Source organism: Trichechus manatus, unplaced genomic scaffold (genome assembly GCF_000243295.1).
Source record: "Trichechus manatus latirostris isolate Lorelei unplaced genomic scaffold, TriManLat1.0 scaffold00031, whole genome shotgun sequence".
Taxonomy (NCBI): domain Eukaryota; kingdom Metazoa; phylum Chordata; class Mammalia; order Sirenia; family Trichechidae; genus Trichechus; species Trichechus manatus.
The window spans coordinates 16,928,221-16,949,696 of NW_004443967.1; the positions used below are offsets into that span (position 1 = coordinate 16,928,221).

The 21,476-nt window shown below is 49.5% G+C and overlaps 1 protein-coding gene across 1 annotated transcript in view; it reads left to right on the top strand.

Annotated features, from left to right (window-relative positions):
• The window catches only part of DOCK1 (dedicator of cytokinesis 1), a 569,919-nt gene that overhangs the window by 516,797 nt on the left and 31,646 nt on the right, over nucleotides 1-21,476 (top strand). Inside the window, exons 39-46 of the mRNA XM_023730055.1 lie at nucleotides 2,570-2,659; nucleotides 3,730-3,834; nucleotides 7,562-7,703; nucleotides 7,840-7,918; nucleotides 9,760-9,844; nucleotides 12,482-12,568; nucleotides 15,930-16,106; nucleotides 17,315-17,398. Of these exons, the coding sequence (XP_023585823.1) occupies nucleotides 2,570-2,659; nucleotides 3,730-3,834; nucleotides 7,562-7,703; nucleotides 7,840-7,918; nucleotides 9,760-9,844; nucleotides 12,482-12,568; nucleotides 15,930-16,106; nucleotides 17,315-17,398 (849 nt within the window). The remainder of the gene's footprint in view (nucleotides 1-2,569; nucleotides 2,660-3,729; nucleotides 3,835-7,561; nucleotides 7,704-7,839; nucleotides 7,919-9,759; nucleotides 9,845-12,481; nucleotides 12,569-15,929; nucleotides 16,107-17,314; nucleotides 17,399-21,476) is intronic.

Consider the following 21,476-nt stretch of genomic DNA (forward strand, 5'->3'; position numbering starts at 1 on the left):
TGCCTCAGTTCTTGGAGAATTCTGAGTATTAGAGATTTGAATTCGCTATGAGGTAGTTCTAGTGCATTTTCTTCTAGAGGAGAGTCATCTAGTGTTTCATTTTGGACGCCTCCTGGAACCATCCTGTCCTGTGTTTGTAAATGTTTTGTTATTGTCTGCTGTCTTCGGAGCATTCAGTAGTTATTTTTCTCGCTTATTGATTGTAGATTTGTTTGTTTCATCCCTTTTTTTAAAAAAAAATTTTACTATATCTGAGCAGGCAGACTATGCGTTCTTTGTTGTTTGCTCGTCTGTGGGCACAATACTTTCTCCTCCTTCTTCAACTGGCAGGGTCAGTCTCTCAGATATTGTATGGCAGGGCAGGTCTTGCCGAAGAGGAGTTACTGGAACGGGTTCTTTGTGGCTCTTACTACAGCCACCAGAGCGGGTCGGTAATCAGTGCAGGGCAGGTTCCAGTAGTCCGTGCCTGTGCTGCTTGGGTGGTGTGATGTGAAGCGCACGGTGCAGGTTGGCAGGATGCAGTGGGGAGATTGTTATGTGTGAAGCTAAGATGGATATGGGAGAGAGGAGAGAGGAACAGGAGCCAAAAACATACAAACAAATAAAAAAGAATGCTATGGGAGCTTGCCATTGGATTGGAAAAATGAGAGACTATGAAATGGAGAAAAACAGAAAGGGGAGGAGGAAGAAAAGAAAAGAATGAACAAATAAGAATCAGAAAGGTTAAAGAACGGCAGAGTTCCTAGGGATCCCACTGGTGCAGCTATGAGGTCTGGGGAAGTCACTCTCAGGTGTTGCAATACAGCCTGGCTAGAAGGCGTAAAGGTATACAATGCCAGGTATTCAGGGAACAGAAAGAGAAGGAAGATATAGAGACACGAGAAACTGAGCAAGGAAGAAAGACAAAAAGGGAAAAGGAGGAAAAAGAAAACAAAACAAATTAAAAAAAAACAAGAAAGGCCCCCAAAGAAACAGAAAAAAAAAAAGCAGCATAAAAAGAAATGCCCTCAGGGATCCCTTTGCATGTCTGTGGAAGCCGAAGGGGTGTCTCCCTGCCACGCAGCTCAGCCTGGCCAGAAAGGGCTCCCAACTGAATAAAACGAAAAGAATACAAACAAACAATTCAAAACAAATAAACGAACAAAAGCCCTGGGATCACACCAGCGAGGCAGCCCAGACCGGGAAGCAGCTCCACACTCGAACGGAGCTCTGCAGCCCCTCAGGAAGAAGCAAAGATGGTGCACAGAGCCAGGTACTAGAGCGAAGGGGGCGGGAGGTGGCGAGAGGCAAGTAAGAAGTCAAAAGAAGCAGAAAAAAAGAAGCAACACTAGCAGCCAACAAATGGCACTCAGAGAGCCAGCTAGTGCGGGTTGGTGTTTCTGGACAAGAGACTGTGTCCGTGGGAAGCAGAGGGGGCCGAGTGTGGGTGAAGAAGGGTAGAGAGTGGGAAAGCATATATCACAAATTACCAGAGCTCTGCAGCCCCTCAGGAAGAAGCAAAGATGGTGCACGGAGCGAGGTACTTGAGCTAAAGGAGGGGGAGGTGGGGAGAGGCAAGGAAGAAATAAAAAGAAGCGGAAAAAAAGCAACACCAGCAGCCAACAAATGGCACTCAGAGAGCCGGCCCGTTCGGGTGGATGGAATCGAAGCAGCCGGTGCTTCCTGGACAAGAGATTGTGGCCACGGGAAGCAGAGAAGGCCGAGTCAGGGTGAAGAAGGGTGGGGGGTGGGAAAGCGTATATCACCAATTACCGGTTGTTTTGTCTCCCGCTGGAAGCTCCATGAGGCTGCTTTCTCATACCCCTTGTTTGCTGGTTTCCAATAGGAGTCCAAGATGGTGTATCCGCGCTGCGTTAGCTAGTAGGGGAACTCTGCATGAATCTCTCCTTGCTGTCTGTCCTCTGTCAGTTTTCTCATTCCATTTGGTGCTTGGCTGAGTTCTTTATCTCTTCATTTGATGTTTTAGGGTTTCAGGATTGTTGTATTCTCTGTTTGGCTTAGTTTTTCGGATCTTTGCTGTGGAGGGACGGCGTGGTGCCTCTGCCTAGAGCGCCATTTTGCCAGAACTCTCTAGGGGAACTGTTTTTAAGTCTTCATTTAGGGCTGAAATATATTCTGGTCTCAGAGTTACTGATTTTCCACATAGCATTTATTAATTGTGACAGTTTGGGAAAGCAGAAACTCAAGTCTCTGGTTTCTGCATAAAGGCCCCCACAGTGTCTCCACGCCCTGAGGTTCCTTCTCACTGGCACCCAAGCTGTGCTCCGACAGATGGAGAATGGGACCCAGAGCGGGGTGCAGACCTGGGACAGACTGCTCTGACCGTGGGCAGAGGCCTGTGTGATTGACGAGCCAGTGGTTGACCAGTGAGCTGCTGCCCAGTCAAGTCCCAAAGGAAATGAGCTTCCAGGAAATATTTGTGTTTTTCTAGCTATATTCCTATAGTTCTCCTTGTTAATCAAAAGCACTTCTAAGCTGTTTTTTCAAGAATGAGGTTGTACCTGTTTTACTCTTTGACAGCTTGATTCAGGTTTGGGTTTCTCTTTCTCTCTTTTCTATTTCCCAACAGATGTGGGAGGAGGCCATCGCCTTGGGCAAGGAGCTTGCTGAGCAGTATGAAAACGAAATGTTTGACTATGAACAGCTCAGTGAACTGCTGGTAGGTCTTTATTCCTTCCATTTGAATGAGCACGGCGATCTCAATTTGGTTTTCTGGAATTTCTCTTTCCATTTTAATGTTGTGATTCTTCTTCTGGCCATGGCCGTGCTCATCCGCCATTTTGTCCAGGGAAGCATTCTTAGTTTATCTCCTGATTGACTCTGGCCCCTGAGTATCCACTTTTTATTCCTGAGTCAGCTTTTGTGACCAAACTCAAAGAATTGTATGAACAATTTTTATGTAAACAACTGCTGACTGCACACTTACAGTGTTCTTGGTGGCCCTAAGTACCTAGAGTCTCTGCTGGTTTAAAACTGTGACCCTCTACAAGACAGCGTGAAGAGGTAAGAGCCCAGAGCGTTTTTTTTTTTTTGTTTTTTGTTTTTTTTTTGCCATGGGAGCTCAGTGACTTTCTGTTTCCTGCCATTTTAATTCCATTAGTTTTGTGCTCAGCAAATCTATCTTAATAATGAGTCTAGGTGGTGCAAATAGTATGCTATTGTCCGCTAACCTAAAGGGTGGCAGTTTAAACCCACCCAGTGGCTCTGCAAAAGAAAGTCCTGGCAATCTGCTTCTGTAAAGATTACATCCAAGATACCACTACAGGGCACAGTTCTACTCTGTAACACATGGGGTTGCCATGAGTTGGAGTCGACTTGACAGCAACGAGAATGGGAACTTTAATAATGTTTACCACTAATTTAGAGAAGAACAATTTCTGTTCCTTTAAATTCTTCTTTAATATATCCTAGTATCTGATCTATACTCATTTATTAAATAGTAAAGTCCTACCATCTAATCAAAAGAAAAACCATATTTCTTTAGTTACTGAAAACCCCCATAAATTACAGCTGGCTGCTGAATTTAGCTTTTTTGGCCAGATGCCCTTACTGAGTGATGGAGGGGGCGTGAAAATAGAGCCAAAGATAGGTTGTCAGACTAAATTCAGATGCCTGCAGCAGCACCACCACCCCCCGAAGCTTGAAGATGCCACGAGAAGAATCCAAAAGAATGGATGCTCAAATACTCTATCCAAACCTGCAAATGCATTTCCTTTTCTTTCCTTTCAGAAAAAACAGGCGCAATTTTATGAAAACATTGTCAAAGTGATACGACCCAAGCCTGACTATTTTGCCGTCGGCTACTACGGACAAGGACTGCCTACATTCCTTCGGGTAAGTATCAGTTGTGCTTTGTGTGAGCCGAGATCACTCTACAGGAGACGGGACCTTCCGTTCCGAGGAAGGACTTGGACTTGGTGTCTTCTGATTCTTCCTTCTCTGATAGCTCTGTGGTTCACGCGGGTTGCCGGACAGAGGCTTGATAGTATTCTCTTTTATTACAGATACCTTGTCCACCTGATGCTTTCTAAAAAGAACTCTGAGATTTATGTTTATTTTGAATGATAGGAAAAGTTGGAAAGGGATTTTCGTAGTCAAGATGCTGAAACTATGGATCCCTGTCCTCCCTGGGACTGTCCCCCGCTGTCTAACATAGGATCGAAGCAGTGGCTGAAGCCCATGTCCCAATACGCATATGAGGCTGAAGGAGAAATTGTGTGAATAGATGCTGACGGGTCTGCTAGTAGAATTTTGAAAAGTTTCTCAGAAACACATTCTTGGATGCCACTGGGTCATGCTATCCTGTCATTTCTTACGACGTTTCTTTATGACATGTGGTTTTCTCTTCCCATCCTGGGAGGCCAGGCCTGACTCCTCAGGTTTTAGGGGAGCAGAAGCTTTGCACCTGGAGACGGGCTACCTGGGGCAGGTGAACTGGTAGGAGCTGGCCCAGTCCCAGGGCTTATGTTCCTTTGGCCCCGCTGTTTCTGATTCCATAGGAGTCACTGGTGGTGTGAGCCAGCCCCTCATGTGCCAGCAGGGGCAGGTGTTCCCTCAAAGACTGTCACTCTACACGTGACTCTAGCGAGTGACCTGCGCCTGTCTGGCCTGGTCCAGAGGGGACTGGCAGACCACTCACTCGGTGTCCTGCCTGGGTGACTAGGTCTGTTCCTGTCCCTGTCACTGCTGGGTCAGCTGCCTCTTGTGAACCGTCGCCTTCATTATGCACCCAAGGCATTGCATGTCAGAGAGAGGGGTTGATAAGAAGCCCTGATCCCAAAGACAGTCTTCCTTTCCAAACACGCATAAAGATGTGCAGTTATAATCCCTAAATTGGGGAGGGAGGGGAAGTTGAAATTAACTTTATTTTAAATAAAATGCAAAGCAGAAGGATATAATGAGTGTGGAGTAGAAGTCACCTAATGTTGCTATAAACCAAAAAACCCATTGCTGCCCTAGGCTTTAATTAATATGTGAGTATCTTCTTATGTGCCTCTGCGCGCGCGCACGTGTGTGTATGTGTGTGTGTGTGTGTTTCTGAGAGAGAGTGAGAGAGAGAAATAAAGAGAGGAGAAGAGAGAGAGAGCCTAAATCCTGGTGACTGGCAATGTGGTTACATAGTGTGTGGCCCCCGTGGACCGTGATCTGCCCATAATTTAAGACCGCTCAGTCCGCCTCTGTGGAATGATTACCCTGCATCCTGCGCTGCAGCGGCTGCCCTGTCTGTGTGGATGCAGTGCCCTCAAAGGGGGAGAGACTTTGCGGCACCTGAGCCGGGGGCCTGTTGGTGCTTCGGGGTTGGCTCCAGGTCGTCTCCACTGTCAACAGGCCGACATGCAAAGTGAGAAGAAAGGCTTTAACGGGCTTGATTAATATTGAACCGACGCTGCCACCACACCTGAATAATTTTGTGGGGCTGCAGCGATATATTTACTATGCTTCGCAGGCCACCTGTCATGGGTCAATCTGCAATGGCGCTGGCCGGTAGAAAACAGCGGGCGGGTGTTTGGCCGCTTAATGCAGAGCTGGGAGAGGAGAACAGCCTCTGGGAGCCAACCCGCTGTCCCTTTGCCTTCTCGTCCTCAATATCTTTTTTATTTTTTGCATTCATGTTAATATTTATAGTTTCTTCAAGGAATAAATAGCCTTGTTTATAAGTACATCTTGCCCCTTGTTTTCATGTTTGAAGGGACCACTTCAGAATGAGGAGTAATTGACATTTCTAGAAAATGTTGTCAGTGTTTCGCCTATAACTCACTAGAGTTTTTCTATTAAAGCCTTTATATTCACTTTTATTATTATCTCTTTCTCCTGGCGTAAAACGTAATAAATGCATGCCAGCTTCATAGTAGCCTGTTACACATTAAATCTTATAGAAAGAATTCCTGAAATGTTTAGCAGTCCTTAGCCTTAGAACACAACCACAGTGCATATTTATGTTTCTAATTAAGACTACATATTACTGTGGTTTCTGTTTCCCATTATTTTCTTTGAGAGAAATAGAACATTTTTCTTCCATAATGGTACTTTGATACATACCTAAGCACAAAGTGAAAAAAATATATATTCACTTCTTAAACAGTTCCTTCTTCAGTAGTTTATAATAGCTCAAATATGCTGGGACGACACAAGGAATGAGCTGACTGCCACAGGATCCCGCTTTACCTTTTCGAAAATTAATTCATTAGAAAATTCCAACTTGACTTTATGCTGAGTCAGTAGGAGATAAACACATACATATGCAATTATGTGCTATTCTCATTCTCCCGCTCGCCCTTCCCCTTGCTCATTCCCCCATCCTCCTGTACTCCTCCCTACCCCACCCCACCCCCAGCATCCATCAAGAGCTCATGATAGACAAGGCAAGAGTGCAAGTGGACTCAACCAGCCCCCAATCTGGAGACCTTTCCCCAGTGCCCCGGACTGGAACCACCAACACCACCAAGTCACACCCTGACCGGCAGGACAAACCAGACCCTATTCCTCGTGCTCCCATAGTTTTTGCCCAGCCTAATACCTTGCTGCAGTTTAGGTTAAGGCCGTTCTAGGATGGGGCGGGATGGGATGGGGGCAGTAGGCTTCAGGAACCAGCAATAGCATGACGGCGTCTACCCTCTGTTTGCCTGACATTCAGTGCTCCCTGCTGTATCAGTGGAGGAATGGGGAGAACTGATGAATCGTGGGAGAAGGACTCTTCTTACAGACGTATTTATACCCAAACAGAAACGCCTCAACAAGACAGCCTTGTGTAAGGAAGACAGTTGACCTACTTCATTCCCCCTGGCAGGGCCCTCACCGTCTTTAACAACCCACAGTGGGCTCGTGGGATGTCCGGAGGTGACACAAGTGTCAGTTGAGTGGACAAAGCCCAGTCCTCAGAAGGAGATGCTCTGTTTATCCAGTCGTTGGTGATGAGTAATTATCCGTGCAACAACTCTGAGCACCGCACGGAAGCTGTACTCCCTTCGCCATCAGGCGAGGCCAAGGGCGTGGTATCTTTCTGCTGTGTCTGGACCCCTTTTCCTTGGTTCTGCTCCTCTCTCAGCTGTATCTCCCAGAAGGCAGCTCTGGGATGGCCGTGCTCAGCTCCGAGGCCTATCTTAGTACCATGCTCTCTCAAATTCCTTTTGGCAGGATGAAAACTACTTAATTAGGGCCCAACCGAAAAAGCATACGGATGCCATTATCACCTGCGTGGCTCCTTGGCCCCTTCTAGCCATCCCGTTTCCACTCTTGCATGGGCTCCAATGGCTCTTGATCTTCCCTAGAGTTGTAATTGATTGTCACTGTTAAGACTGACCTATCTCCAGCCTTCAGTAATGTTGTGTCCAGGGCTTCTTACGAAGCATTGACTTGCGTGAATTACATATCTGTGTTTCTGATTAATAAGAACAGTGCAATTACAAGTTGTTCTCAAATTAAATTGACATTAAAATATATATATATATATATATTTAATAAGTGCGTGTGTGTGTGTGTGTGTGTGTGTGTACGTGTGTGTGTGTGTGTACGTGTACGTACCTTTCCTTTGGTACTATTTAATGAATGTTGTTGTTTCCAGGGGAAAGTTTTCATTTACCGAGGGAAGGAGTATGAACGCCGGGAAGATTTCGAAGCTCGGCTGTTAACTCAGTTCCCAAACGCTGAGAAAATGAAGACAACGTCCCCACCAGGCGACGAAGTTAAAAACTCTCCCGGCCAGTGTATCCTTGAAGAGCGGCCTTATGGACTGTGGGGTGGTTAGACACCGTGCTTGTGGATGGCTGGGCGTAGGTTGGGGCAGCGTGTGGGATTGATGTCCTCACTGCCTTATTGTTCCTTAACCCCTTTCCTCTTCAGACATTCAGTGCTTCACAGTAAAACCCAAACTCGATTTGCCCCCTAAATTTCACAGGCCGGTTTCAGAGCAAATTGTCAGGTAAACACCTCATTTTTCTTACCCAACGAGAGGATGAGCAGTAGCTACGTATGGGTCTGTCACTAATAACTTCACTTTTAAAGGATGAATTTTAGCCCTTTGTTAGCTTTCTAGATGCTCTTTCCATCTACCTTGAAGAGCAAGGGAAGCGAATTATTTTTAGCGCCCAAAGAGGTGGAGGAAGGAGTTAATACCTGCGGCCAGGTGGTACGTGGGATACCCCTGTCCTGAAGTCGTTAGCCAGTGAGAACTCAGGAAGGAAGAGGCTCTCTAGTATCCTTACAGACCTACGGAGCTCTGTAGACTCCCCTGTAAACCAGCTGCCTTCGAGTCGACTGACTCATGGCGACCCCCAAGTGTCAGAGTAGAACTGTGTTTCGTAGTGTTTTCAATGACTGATCTTGCGGAAGTAGATCGCCAGGCCTTTCTTCTGAGGAACTTTTGAGTGGACTCAAACTTCCAACCTTTGGGTTAGCAACCAACTGCATTAACCATTTGCACCCCTCCCCCAGGGACTTCAGACCCCCTATAGGCCTTTTCTGTGGTGCACTAGTCCAGCCCTACCCCCAGCAACTCCAAGTCAGAACCTCTGAGGTGTGGCCTGAGCGTTCCTATTTAAAATGCAGTAAAAGGGACTTTGAAGAGCCCTGGTAGCACAGTGGTTAAGCACTCAGGGGCTAACCGAAAGGTCAATGGTTCAAACCCACCAGCTGCTCCTCAGGAGAAAGATGTGACAGTCTGCTTCCATAAAGAACACAGCATTGGAAACCCTATGGGGTGGTTCTACTCTGTCCTCTAGGGTCGCTATGAGTCAGAATTGACTCTACGGCACAGGGTTTAAAGGGGATTTGGATATTTCCTTCTGGAGAAGAGCTCTCCACCCCTACAGCAAGGCGAGGACATAATATGGGATTATGAGGGGGTTTCTAAAACTCACAAGCCAACTGTCCAAATTTGAGTGAGATTTTATGCCTCTTAATTTGACTGCATCTGACTTAGCAATGGTGGAAACATCTTCCTCCGGCAGATGTTTCTTTGATGCTGAGAATTTTCTTTTCTGTCTGATCCGTGTGCTGGGGAGCAACCTAACCTCTGCTGACCTGGTGTTCCTCAGGATCCGCTTGTTTAGCGTCCTGAAGTTCGGCGGTTTATGTTCTCACGCCATATTCACCGCTGTCTCTCTAACCTCTCGTCAGCCGTAATGGAAGGTAACCCAGAATCTGTTCATTTGTGAGAGGTTGCTTTTACACGTCATACATTTTAAGTTTTGCCACATTTTTTCCCCAGGGGCAAATAGTGACCCGTGGACTATGCTCAGATACGTCCCTTTGATGGGGGAGCTCACCCGCACGTCAGTGAGGACGGGGAATAAATCTCCCACACCAGCGACTGCTGTATCCTCCCCCAGGGAGGAAGGCTGGCTGTTTTTCCATTCACGCCTCTGTTTTGATGGCTGTAAAGTCTGCATTTTGCATATCTGAAACTAAAGCATATAAGACCTTAAAAAACCACAACAACAAGCGTCAATTGAGACTAAGGGCCTCTGCCCTTCGCTTCACCTTTTCTGTTTTTGCCCATTTCACTCTTACTCAGCATCTCTTCTCCCTGGAGGGCGGGCAGGGACCAGGCCGAGGCAAACACTCAGGTTAGTTTGTCCACCTGCCAACATCTCTCTTCCAAGGTTGGTGGGGAGAAGAGGCCTCGGCTATCGCCTCTGATCAAGGCTGAGGATATTTTATGGGTTGTGGTGACCTCTCCTGAGGCTCCACTGGACCCCACGTCCAAAAGCAAATCAGCTGCTTGCCGGCTGAATGTCTAACAACTTGTCTGTTTCTGTACAGTTTTTACAGGGTGAACGAGGTGCAGCGATTTGAATATTCTCGGCCGATCCGGAAAGGAGAGAAAAACCCAGACAATGAATTTGCGGTAAGTAAATAAATAATCAATCAATCCATCCTACTACCAACAACGAAACTGCCTGTGGGGAAGTGGGGACTCAGAAACGTCATCGCAGTGCAGAATGAAATGTCTTTATCTATTGATGTGCGGAAATCTAATGTCTTACTCCTTCAGGTTCAGTTAACTGTGAACATCTCACAAAGTCTGTCACTGAGGTATTGATGATTGATAACAAGGTGACAAGTGCTTTAAAGGGCCGGCTGCATCCGTGCGGGTCCCACCTTCCTTCCCTCCTGGGTGTGTCTGCATTGCCCGTCCTGGGAGCCCTGGGTACGGTGGCCGGTACGGTTACCTCTTGTTCCGTGTGCAGAGACGTCCCGTGGCTTTACTGCAGGTGATAAGGCAGGAGGTGAACAGGGCCCAGGACCCCGAGTCTCTGCCTCGCCCCTCAGGGCCTGGTGCCTGAACTTCACTGTAGCGGAGAGTCCTGTTTCTGGGCGGATGGTTTGTTCTGGGGCTGTTCTGTGCCCTGTAGGATGCCGAGCACCATCCCTGGCTTCTTCTCACTGGATGCCAGTAGCAACCCCCCATTTGACAACCAAAAATGTCCCTAGACATTGCCAAATGTTCCCCATTGAAAACCACTGCGTTATCGTAATGAAATATTAACAGGTTCTAGCTGCCGTTTTAAAAATAGACATCCACTGGCTTAATGGATTCCATCTGTATAAGACATCAAATAAAGCACAGTTTATAAAAAGTGAGTGTTTTCCCCCTCTTCCTGCCTGAAAACCTCCTTGGGAAAGCCCCGAGCGGGCCCACCTCTCGGGAGGCCTTCTCCCCTGGGCCCCTGAGGAGGACCAGCACCCCGGGAGAGGCAGCCCCCAGCCTGTGGGGTGGAGGCGTCTGGGTGCAGGAGTTCAAAAATGAATCAGCACCTGTGGGTCGGACCCTAGGGGAAGCTGAGAGCACTTCCAGCAGGGTTCCCTCAACTGAGCAAGGACTGCACCCACCCTCCCTGCAAAGTGCCCCGATTTCCTGCAGTCTTGGGATCCTCGGGCAATGCCGTGGAATCTCCTGTCACCGTCCTGGGAAGCAGCACCAGGAAGCTCCCGGCCTGCCCTGCGTCCAGCTTCCTTGTGCGTCAATGCAGAGTTTGTGTCAGGTAGACTGTAGCGTCCTTCTCCAGTTATGACCCTGACTCATGGGTACCCCGTGTGTGTCGGAGTAGAACGGTGCTCTGCAGGGTTTTCAGTGGCTGATTTTTCAGAAGCAGATCACCAGGACTTCCTTCCATGGCACCTGTCAGTTAGCAGCTGAGGTTAACTGTTTGCGCCACCCAGGAACTCCTCCATTCTTACATTCTGGTGATTTCCAGACCCAGACCCTATGTCTTGGTTATGCTGGCACCCTGGATCTATTTGGGGTGTTCTCTGTGGCGTTTTCTGTAATAGCAGGGGTTTGGAGGCAGCCTCGGCACCTCCAACCTGGACACCGACGCTAAGCGGTGTTTTCTGGTCAGCCTACACCTGTGACTGTCATTCCCACAGTAACACTGTCATTTACGTATGTCTCTTGGCTGTGGGGTTTATGAGCAGTTCTCATGTTTCCCTCGCCTCTCGCATCTGGAAGTACATATATTCTTATACTGTGAAGAAATAGACACAAAGAGGTCAAGCATGTTGCTGAAGGGTGCAGAGCCGATCGGGGGTAGAGCTAAGAATAGCCTGGACTCCTGACACGCGAGCCGTGGAGGCTGTGCTGCTTCTATATGACCCCAGATCCCCTCGTGGCCCCGTTAGGTCCTCACAAAGGGATGAGGCTTTCAGTTGCCAGCAGATTTAGTCCTTCACATGCTTGACAAAGCCGCGGGCTTCCAGATACGTGTCTGGGGATTTTATCCCCTAGCAGGGCCAGATTACCCAATAAGCAAGGTAGGCACAGGCTTAATTGTACTTACTTACTAATCTGTAGTGCACAATTTGAGCTGGTTTTCACCACATCAAAGATGTGGAATTGTGCACTACAGATTACTTAGTAAACACTGTTAAGCCAGTGCATACCATGCTTACTGGTTAATCCACCCCTGGCCCATGGTAGTGGGATGCTGGGCTCCAGCCCTTCTGTAGGGAGCCTGGCGTCAAAGGCAGGGGCTGGGAGACCGGCCCCACGCCAGGCCAGAAGCTTGGCGTGGCGGCTCGATGCCCCCGAACTCTGCAGAGGGTAAGGCTCTTGGATCGAATCAAGTGGTTTCTTCTGCACGGGCTTTAAGCACGCGCTGTTATTTTCATTGCTGCCAGTATTTTCATAGCTGCTGATTTTGTCAAATTTTCTGGTGTTTTAGCTACAGAATTGTGGTAATTCCTATTTGTGAACCTATAGCAATAACTTTTTTGAGAATGAAGTAGTAGTTAAAGGAAGAGAAGTGATGTATGGGAATTATGATTTACGAGTAACATTAGTACAAAAAAATGACCGAGGATTCTGTTTGTCTGGTACGAGAGGAGGTGTCGGGGGGGTAGTTACGGCACCCGGGTGACACCCACCCCAGTGACGCCACTGATCGCCAGGTCTTTTCTCCAGAGTAAATCTCCACTGGGACCAAACCTGTCAACCTGCTGTCATCCTTCTGCTGACAATGTGGTGTGTGCGTTTCCTTTGCAGAATATGTGGATTGAAAGAACCATATATACGACTGCATATAAACTGCCGGGGATTTTAAGGTGGTTCGAGGTCAAGTCCGTTTTCATGGTAAGCATGCCTCCTAGAAGGAAGAAGGAATTGTTCACTGCTCAGCCTTATGCAACCAGAAACACCCTACTCACCTGGACGGCCATCTGGTGCCCGCTGCAAGCTCCCGGGTCAGAGAGGACGTGACCGTCATCACCCTCTATGTTCCCCAGAACATCACCTCCTTCCACGAATGTTTCATTGGGAATGCTGTGTAATCCCAACCAATGCTAGCTCATGAGAAACCAGAGCCAAGATATCATTTCTCACAGAATATTTCATTTCAGTCATCTCTGTGATGTCTTGCCAGCTCTTTGGGTGAAGTCCATGAGAAGTCTCAGACAGCTTCTAATTTACATACACTTTCAAAGCTCTTTCTTACTGATAGTTTTTCCATTTACATGACAAAGGACTTAATTAATAGTACTTTGCTCATTTCGAGTAAAAATAGCTTGAGAATATACCCCTCTGCAGCATTGTTTTTTTTAAATAATGATTTGCATCTAATTAACTAAACTTTGCTTTGCCTCGGCGAGCTATGGGACTTTTGCATTTACGTGAGTCAGAATCGGGGACAGCAAATCCTTCTTCAGTCTGTGGAAATGTTAGGCTGCCGTGGCATTGCCAGTGTAAAGAGATCCAAATAGAAAGTGTAAGTTTTTGTTTGTGTGTCTTGATGGCTTTGTGTTCTTCTAGCACCACCTTGCCCGAAGTCGCGGTGCTTCCCCTTTAGCTGACAGTGAGTCCTCCCCGGAGCGCCTGGTTTGCTTCTAGGATGTGGCTTGAACCTCTCTTCCCAGCCTCGTAACCTTGCTCTGTTCTAGTCTCTCATGCTGGTTCAAACTCCGAGCCACTCCATGAGCGAGCCCCCGATTTGCCAAGCCTCACCACTCCGCGGGCTGAGATGGGTGCCACTTCCTTCCACTCTGAGCGCCTAGAGCTGTCTGTCTGCCCCTCTCTTGAGGCACTTTTCCTTCTTTCTTTCTTTCTTGTTTCTTTATTTTTGGTGAAAATATACATAACAAAACATAGACCCATTCAACGTGTTCTGCCTGGACAGTTCAGTGACATTGGTTACGTTCTTCGCATGGCGTCACCATTCTTTCTGTCTCGACCCGTGGTGTTTCACCACCGTTGACTTACACCCTCTGTCCCCTCAACGCTTCAGAGTGCTGGTTGTCAGCTGGATCTCGTACAGATAATGCTTTACAAGAGCCCACTGCTCAAGGTGACCAGTCTTTACTGCTGAGCTAAACTGTTGAAAGGTAACTTCATGGGATAGTTTCGGTTCCAGGCTTAAAGATGATCTCAGGGCAGTAGATTCGGGGGTTCCTCGTGGGGCACTTTTCACTTCTGCTCTGCCTTGTCTCTACCTTTGCCCCATTCCACACCCCCGTGGCTCCCAGACAGTGCGTGTCTCAGGGAAGTCTGTCAGGAGAAGCTCACCAAGTGGTAAAAATGCAACCCCTCGCTGGCCCGTGGGGAGGCTGTGATGTGCGTATAAGAGAAAGCAGGCCCTTCACACAGACAGGCGCTAATCCTCATAATGAGCTGCTTCCCATAAGCCTCTGTAATCAGGGATTCTCTGAGCCAGCCAGGCTGCGGGCTATAGGCGCTAATAGCTCGAGGAGGCGACTTGAGCCCTGGCCGTTTGTAAGGATGTAGTTCCCTAGAAGCCACACTTGCCTTTTTTCACGGACTAAGAAGGCTGGAAGCCAAATATTCCCAGAATGGCGTGACAGAGGTCCTCCTGTCAAAGCCCCCTCTGTGCCTTCTGGGACAGCCACTGTGGGTGTCCGCGGGGGCAGCAGCAGCCTTGTTTGTTTGATAAAGATAGGAGGCTGCTCTTTGTTAAGGCCAGTGAGGTGGACAAGGGTGAGTTAGCATCGGTCACATTGGAATACTAGTTGGCGTGTGTCCAGTTGGCGGAGTTGTGTGCCTGGGATAGAATGTTCTAGAACCTGACAAGGCACGGCAGTGTGTGAGAACATTTCTATGGTCCTGCTGTCAGGATGTGACAAGGAGGCTCCCGGCAGTGCACGCACAGCCCCGTGTTTGCACATTGCACCCTCCGCGGGGCAGTGTCCCCCTGGTGCAGACCCGCGTGGGCGAGCCGACAGCCTTGTCAGGACGCTCCCACACCTGGCTGAGGACTGTCAGCTAGGACCTAGCAGTTAGCAGCTGTCTGTTTATTCTGATCATCTCTGCTTTGCCACCTCCCTTCCCTGGCTTCTCAGAACGCCCCTCAAGCGAGAAGAAAGCGAGAGATTCTGCCTCCCCATTCCCAGGTCCCTGAGCTCCGGTGGGGCCACCAAGCTTCCTTTGGGGAGGTCAGAATTGTCATCCAGTGTTGAGGCCACCCCTGGGTGTGGTCGCTGTGGCCTTGCCTGCTAAGAGGTTGGGTCTGGGAGCCCGTGGCCTGGGTGGAGGCGTCGCTGCTGTTTTAGGCCCAGCCACACTCACATGCCCCCAGGGACTGAGCCAGGGAGGAAGGCGAGGCTGGGACCCTGCCAGGACCTGAGGGCCCAGAGGGGAGGGTGAGACTGGGACCCCACCAGGACCCGAGGGCCCAGAGGGGAAGTACAAGTGCAGGCGGGGTCAGGGTGCTAGGGACAGATGGGTGGGCCTCTTGCCCCTGCACAGAAGCACCCTACTGACGCATGCAGGCTTGCAGATGAGGCGTGAGGTCCTATTCAAGGATGTGGTGAGGGGGAGCCCTCCTTCCACAGCCCTGGGCTGAGACATAGGGCTCTCCCTCTGCCCCTCCCGGCCTGACAGGTGCAGCGTGCATTGCAGCATGTCCAGGCCATCTCTACCTCGAGATAGTGACAAGTTCCTCAAAATCCCCTAAAATCATAACCACCTTTAAAATAAGCAAAGAAAAAGTCTTGTTGTGAAGCAGATAGGGTGTGTCCAAGCCTTCTCTGCCCCACTCAGGGCCTTGTGTTTTCCTGGGATGACCACACACTTGTGTGCATGTATACACAGATGCACAAGTACTTATACACACACATGCAGGCACACATACACACTTGCGTGCACACATGTACACATGCACGTACGTGAATGCACATTCATACGTATATGCACACACACGCGCATACCTATGCACACACCCACCAGAGCTAGACGCCTTGCTGTCTCCGTTTAGTAACTGACACTTAGACCCCATCTCTAGGAGCGCTCACTGGTAATGAAACGTCTGGTCTTGGTCAGGCCCTAAGTGATCGCACCCCAGAAGTCTATTTGCAGAAAGGTGCATAGAGGAGTCAGTGGCCTCTCCAGCTCGCAGAGGTTTCTCCTTGGGAGCGGCTCTGGGAGCTGAGCGTCCCGGCGTGGAACAGCCTCAACGTGACCTCACGCTGCCCTCTCCTCCCTGCAGGTGGAAATCAGCCCCCTGGAGAACGCCATCGAGACGATGCAGCTGACCAACGACAAGATCCACAGCATGGTGCAGCAGCACCTGGACGACCCCAGCCTACCCATCAACCCGCTCTCCATGCTCCTGAACGGCATCGTGGACCCCGCCGTCATGGGCGGCTTCGCCAACTACGAAAAGGCACGTGGCGCACGCCGGCTGTCTTCACAGCCCAGCCCTGGGACAGACGGAGGATTCCACATGCTGTCCCAGAGTCCGGACACTCTCCCGGTCTTATGAGGGTTCATCCCAGAATGACGGAGCCTGCAGCCAAGGGGACCATAGCACCAGAGGCAGGCTGTGTGGGCGGCAGGGGTCCAGCCTGACGGGGCTCCGCTGGGCATCCTCAGGGAGCCAGAGGCCCCCCATTGCCCTCCATCCTCAGGCTGGGCTAGCAGGGCTCTGGAGAGCTGTCCTTGGTGCCTTTAAAGGGGCCTGGCGTCATTGAAGGCCAAAAGATACAGTGTTCGGTGTTTGAGAAAGACAAATGAGTGTGAATATTTAGGAAGAGCGAGGCTGGGCTGGGACGGGGAAGGGGCCAGGTCACCTCTGGAAAACAGCTCAGTAGGAACAGGCAGAAGTTGAAGCACATGGGTGTGGTGTAGACTAGGGGCCCCCAGTCGATGACTTGCCCCCTGTATTGTGAATAAAGTTTTCTTAGACACAGCCACACCCATTCGTTGAAGTATTGTAGAAGGCTGTTTTTCCAAAACGAGCCAAGTCGAGTACTTGAAGCAGACACCACGTGGCTCTTAAAGCTGAAATTATTTTACTTTGCTGACCCTGGTCTTATAAAAAAAACCAAGCATGCTGCCATCAAGTCAATTCTGACTCATAGCAACCCTATAGGACAGAGTAGAACTGCCTCATAGGTTTTCAAACTGCTGACCTTTTGGTCAGCAGCCGAGCTCTCAACCACTGTGCCACCCGGGCGCCACCCCTGATCTAGACAAAGTCGAAATGAAAGCAGAGGGCCCTGCGCGAGAGCAGGCTGCCAGGAGGCAGTAACGGCCGTCGGACAGGGGGACTTAGGGCTCTGTGGTCTTTGGGTGTAGGTCAGGCCTGGGGCAGACACAGGGTGGGATGACAGCACGCGGTTAGCCAGCATGGAGGACGTGTGAGCTGCCACTGGCTGAACCGAGTGGTCCAGGTCAACTGTGGCTTTGCTGGTCTCCAAGGATTGGGGTGCCACTGTGAGCACCCCTCTTGGCTGCCCGTTAACACCATTTACTGAGTTTGGCCCCACTGGAAGGTTTGCTGTGGGTCCAGGGGAGTGTGGGTGCTCCATCGCCGGGGCCTGGCACCCAGCAGGTGGGTGAGGGCTGAGCTGAGCATCTCTGTGCCCACAGGCCTTCTTCACGGAGCGCTACCTGCAGGAGCACCCAGAGAGCCACGAGAAGATCGAGAAGCTCAAGGACCTGATTGCCTGGCAGGTAATGTGTCTGAGGGCAGCCTTGCAGGGCTGGGGGCTTCGAGGAAGGCCGGCCCCAGCCAGGTCCACCTGGGCCCCTGAGCACACATCCCTGGCCTGCATGAGAGGCCCTGGACCCAGCCAAAGTGCACATGACCACATTTGTCCCTGGACACCCTCGCCCACCACTGAATGACCAACTCATTTTCTGGGCTGCAGTCCTGGATTCCAGCGCTCAGAACATCTTGTCTTGCATATGAGCAAGATCTCTTCTCTCGCTGTGGTCAGTTTACTGGCTGCTGGAGAACCTTCCTCCTGGTCTTGCTAGAACACAGCATCAGGGGCAAGCTTGGAGGTGGGAAGCCTTCGAGAACCTAGGGAGACTCACGCTGGGGCCTGTCCCGGGGCGTCCAGTGAGTGCAGTCCCTGGGAAAGGTGCCAGTCGAGAGCTGCAGGGCACCCACGCTTCCTGCTCTCCCTGGCTTTGGGGCAGGTGTGGTGTGGGTCCTCCCGGTAATTTGCTAGCTGTAATTCTGCATATGGTCTTGCTTTTCTGCTCACGCTCCTGTGACCTTCTGAGTGTTTGCTTAGAGGGACGGAGCCTTACAGTGGTGGGTAGCTCTGGTGGTGTCTTGTGTTTTGTTGTGAGAGTCTTGTTTGCATGTCCATGTTTCTTGGAACCTTCTAGAGCCTAGTGGGGCGGGGGCAGAGCCAGAGCCAGGCTGGCTGTCCAGGCCAGGTTCTCTGGGAGCTATGCTACACCCACTTGGCTACTTGGGGCGAGTCGCCGCTCTAGGCCCCGGTTTTCTCGTGTGTGAGGCAGGAGGGGTGGCCCGAGGTGTCCCCATTTCTCAGGTGCCAGGGTGAGTGAAGGAGCTGAGGGGGCAGCGGAGGGAAGGACCTCGAGTGCCTGGACTTCCTACCACAGGCCTGTGTCTAACCAGAGATGCTAGCAGCCACCGGGTGAGGCCTGTAGCCCTGTCTGCCTTATCCATGCCCAGGCTCACAGATGGCTGTCTCCTGAGGGAGAATCCTGGGGCATTCTTATTCTGGCTGCCCCAGGAGCCTCGTCTCAGCAGCTTTTCTGTCGTGAGCTCATTGGCAGATGAGACTTGTTAGGACAGAGCAAGGCTGAGCTTTGGATCTAAGCCGAATTACAGGTCCTCCTAATTTCTAGTCAGATGCACGTGACCAACTTGATTTTTATCATTCTAAGTCCTTAAAATATGGGGCACTTGCGGTTCAGTGGTAGAATTCTCACCTCCCATGCCGGAGACTGGGGTTCTATTCCCAGCCACCCTGGGGTTCTATTCCCAGGCACCTCAAGCACAGATACCTCCTGTCTATAAGTGGGGGCTTGCGTGTTGCTCTGATGCTGAACAGGTTTCAGCAGAGCTTCCAGACTAAGACAGACTAGGAAGAAAGGCCTGGCAACCTACCTCCAAAAATCACCCAGTGAAAACCCTATGGATCACAGTGGTCCAATTCATAACCAATTGTGGGCGTGATGCAGGATGGGGCAGCATTTTAGTCCATCGTTCACGAGGTCATCAGGAGTTGGGGCCAAAACAACAGCAGCTAACGACAGCATATGTGTTTTGTTTAAAAAACAAAAATTGTCTTAAAGGAGGAAAAAATTAGACTTTGCCACAAATCGGTATGCATTTGGAACGTTTGCTTTGGAATTGTTTTGTGATAAGAAACGTTCAGAGCTGACTGGAAGGCACCGTGTTGGTGAACCCTGGTTTCTTTGCATGTACATCTCATGTAGGCCACCTCCCTGTATTACAAAAAAAGGAGAGTTTAAAATTCAGAATGGGTTCACAGCAGATGTTATAGAAACTAAAGGGTACAAAACTCTAAACTCCTCTGAAGGCAGTACAGCCACTGCTACACAAAAACTAGTTTGGTCTGCAAAACTTGTATTGATTTTTGTTTTTTTCTGTAAGCTTTTACAGCAAATTGGATTTTAACAGTTTCACGTCCTACAGTGGAAAATAATTTGTTCCCCGGAGAGCAACTTTATGTCCATATTATGTCATCGCCCTAATAACTATATTAAAGGATGAATCTTCAAGCAGCTCACAGGAAAAGTTGAAAAGAATCCGTTTTCTAGTAATGTCATTACATCAAAGAGTGAGGAAGCACACGTATTCAAAACATTACCTACGCGTGTGCTTTCGTTGGCAAATGTTTTGAAAACCCATCTTTTAAGCAGCCGTAATTGAGTCATCTGTTCATGACAAATAACAAGTTTGGGGTTATCAGAATGCTTCGTTCTCTTTTGGTTTGTTGTTTGTGTGGTGCCAGGGCAGGGCGAGGTTTCCTTCTGGGAATTGCCACGACTTTTTTGTAGAGTTCCCATCACGGATGTACAATCAGCACAACTCTGCTGCTTAAAATCGTTGGTGAAGCCTGGTGAATAAGCTCAGCTTTGCTTGCTGTCTCTGAAATGGATGGCATGGATCTGCCTCCTGACCAGGAAAGAGGCTGCGGTCGAGGTGCAGGCTACGGGGAGCTTCCTCCTAGGTCTCCAGTTTGCATCTGACACCGGGTCACAAGTGACTGCCAGCTGTGACAATGCCACTGTAGGTGGCGCCCATGTAGGTGTTTGCTGTCCCCAGCTTCACCTACCAGCCCCTTCCCCAAAGGCACAGCTCCGTCTCCCCCGAATGCAGCTGTCGTTGCTGCACCTCCCGCCGAGTGTCCACAGATGACTCCACCCAGACTCTTCTTCTACTGCTGAGATGTATGCATATTTCTCTTCTGAAATGCACAAAGATGAAAGACCAGGCTCACGCATCATCCCCAGCTGATGACAGATGCCGTGTTGTCTCCTGGGGTGGTGCCCCTGCAGCCCTGAGCCCCACGTCCCAGTGCTCTGTGCCGCTGGCAGGGCATTGGTCTGTGTGGGGACAGGCAGGAGCACGGTCAGCAGCGCACCATCGAGGAGAAGAGCGACGCTGTTTAGTGCACACTCGCTGTGAACAGCCATCGATGTGGCTTCGGCCAGGCTCTCTCCACTCTCTGGGCTCTGAGAACCTCTAGAAATGCAGGATCCTGACATCCACCCTGGAGCAGATCAGGACCCTGGGGAGGGGCTCCGGAATCGGTTTCTAGAAGTTACACAAGAGATTTTGATGCTCAGCCAGGTTTGAACCCACTGAACTAAATGGTCTCCAAAAGCCATTTCAGCCCCAAGAGCTATAGCTTCTATTCGTGTATTAAAAGGAAAAAAAAACAAACCCGTTGCCATCGAGTCCATTTTGACTCATGGGGCCCCCCCATGATTTAGAGTAGAACTGCACTCCATAGGGTTTTCAGTGGCTATAATCTTATGTAAGTAGATCACCAGGGCTTTCTTCACTGCACCACTGGGTGAATTCAAACCACCAAGCTTTTGGTTAGTAGCAGAGAGCAAACCATTTGTGCCGCTTGTTGTTGTGAGGTGCCATCGGGTCAGTTGTGACTCATAGCGACCCTGTGTACAACAGAACAAAACACTGCCCAGTCCTGCGCCATCCTCACAATGTTTGAGCCCATTGTTGCAGCCACTGTGTCAATCCATCTCATTGAGGGTCTTCCTTTTTTTCACTGACCCTCCCTTTACCAAGCATAATGTCTTTCTCCAGGGTCTGGTCCCTCCTGATAACATGTCTAAAGTACGTGAGGCCATCTCACAATCCTCCCTTCTAAAGAGCAGTCTGGCTGTACTTCTTCCAAGACAGATTTGTTTGTTCTTTTGGCAGTCCACGGTATATTCAATATTCTTTGCCAACACCATAATTTAAAGGCATCAGTTCTTCTTTGGTCTTCCTTATTCATTGTCCAGCTTTCGTATGCATATGAGGTGATTGAAAATACCATGGCTTAGGTCAAGCCCACCTTGGTCCTCAAGATGACTTCTTTGCAGGGAATAAACGGCACAGGTATAGAACCTTCTAATGGAGAGGAAGGCGAGGCGATACCAAGTAAGGGTAGACTGCTTCAAACTTATAAAGATAAGGATAAAATTCATGGTAACCACAAAGAAAGTTAACAAACCAACTCATAAAAATAAAGACGAAAAGCATAAAGTCTCAGCAAAAACAAAACCTACA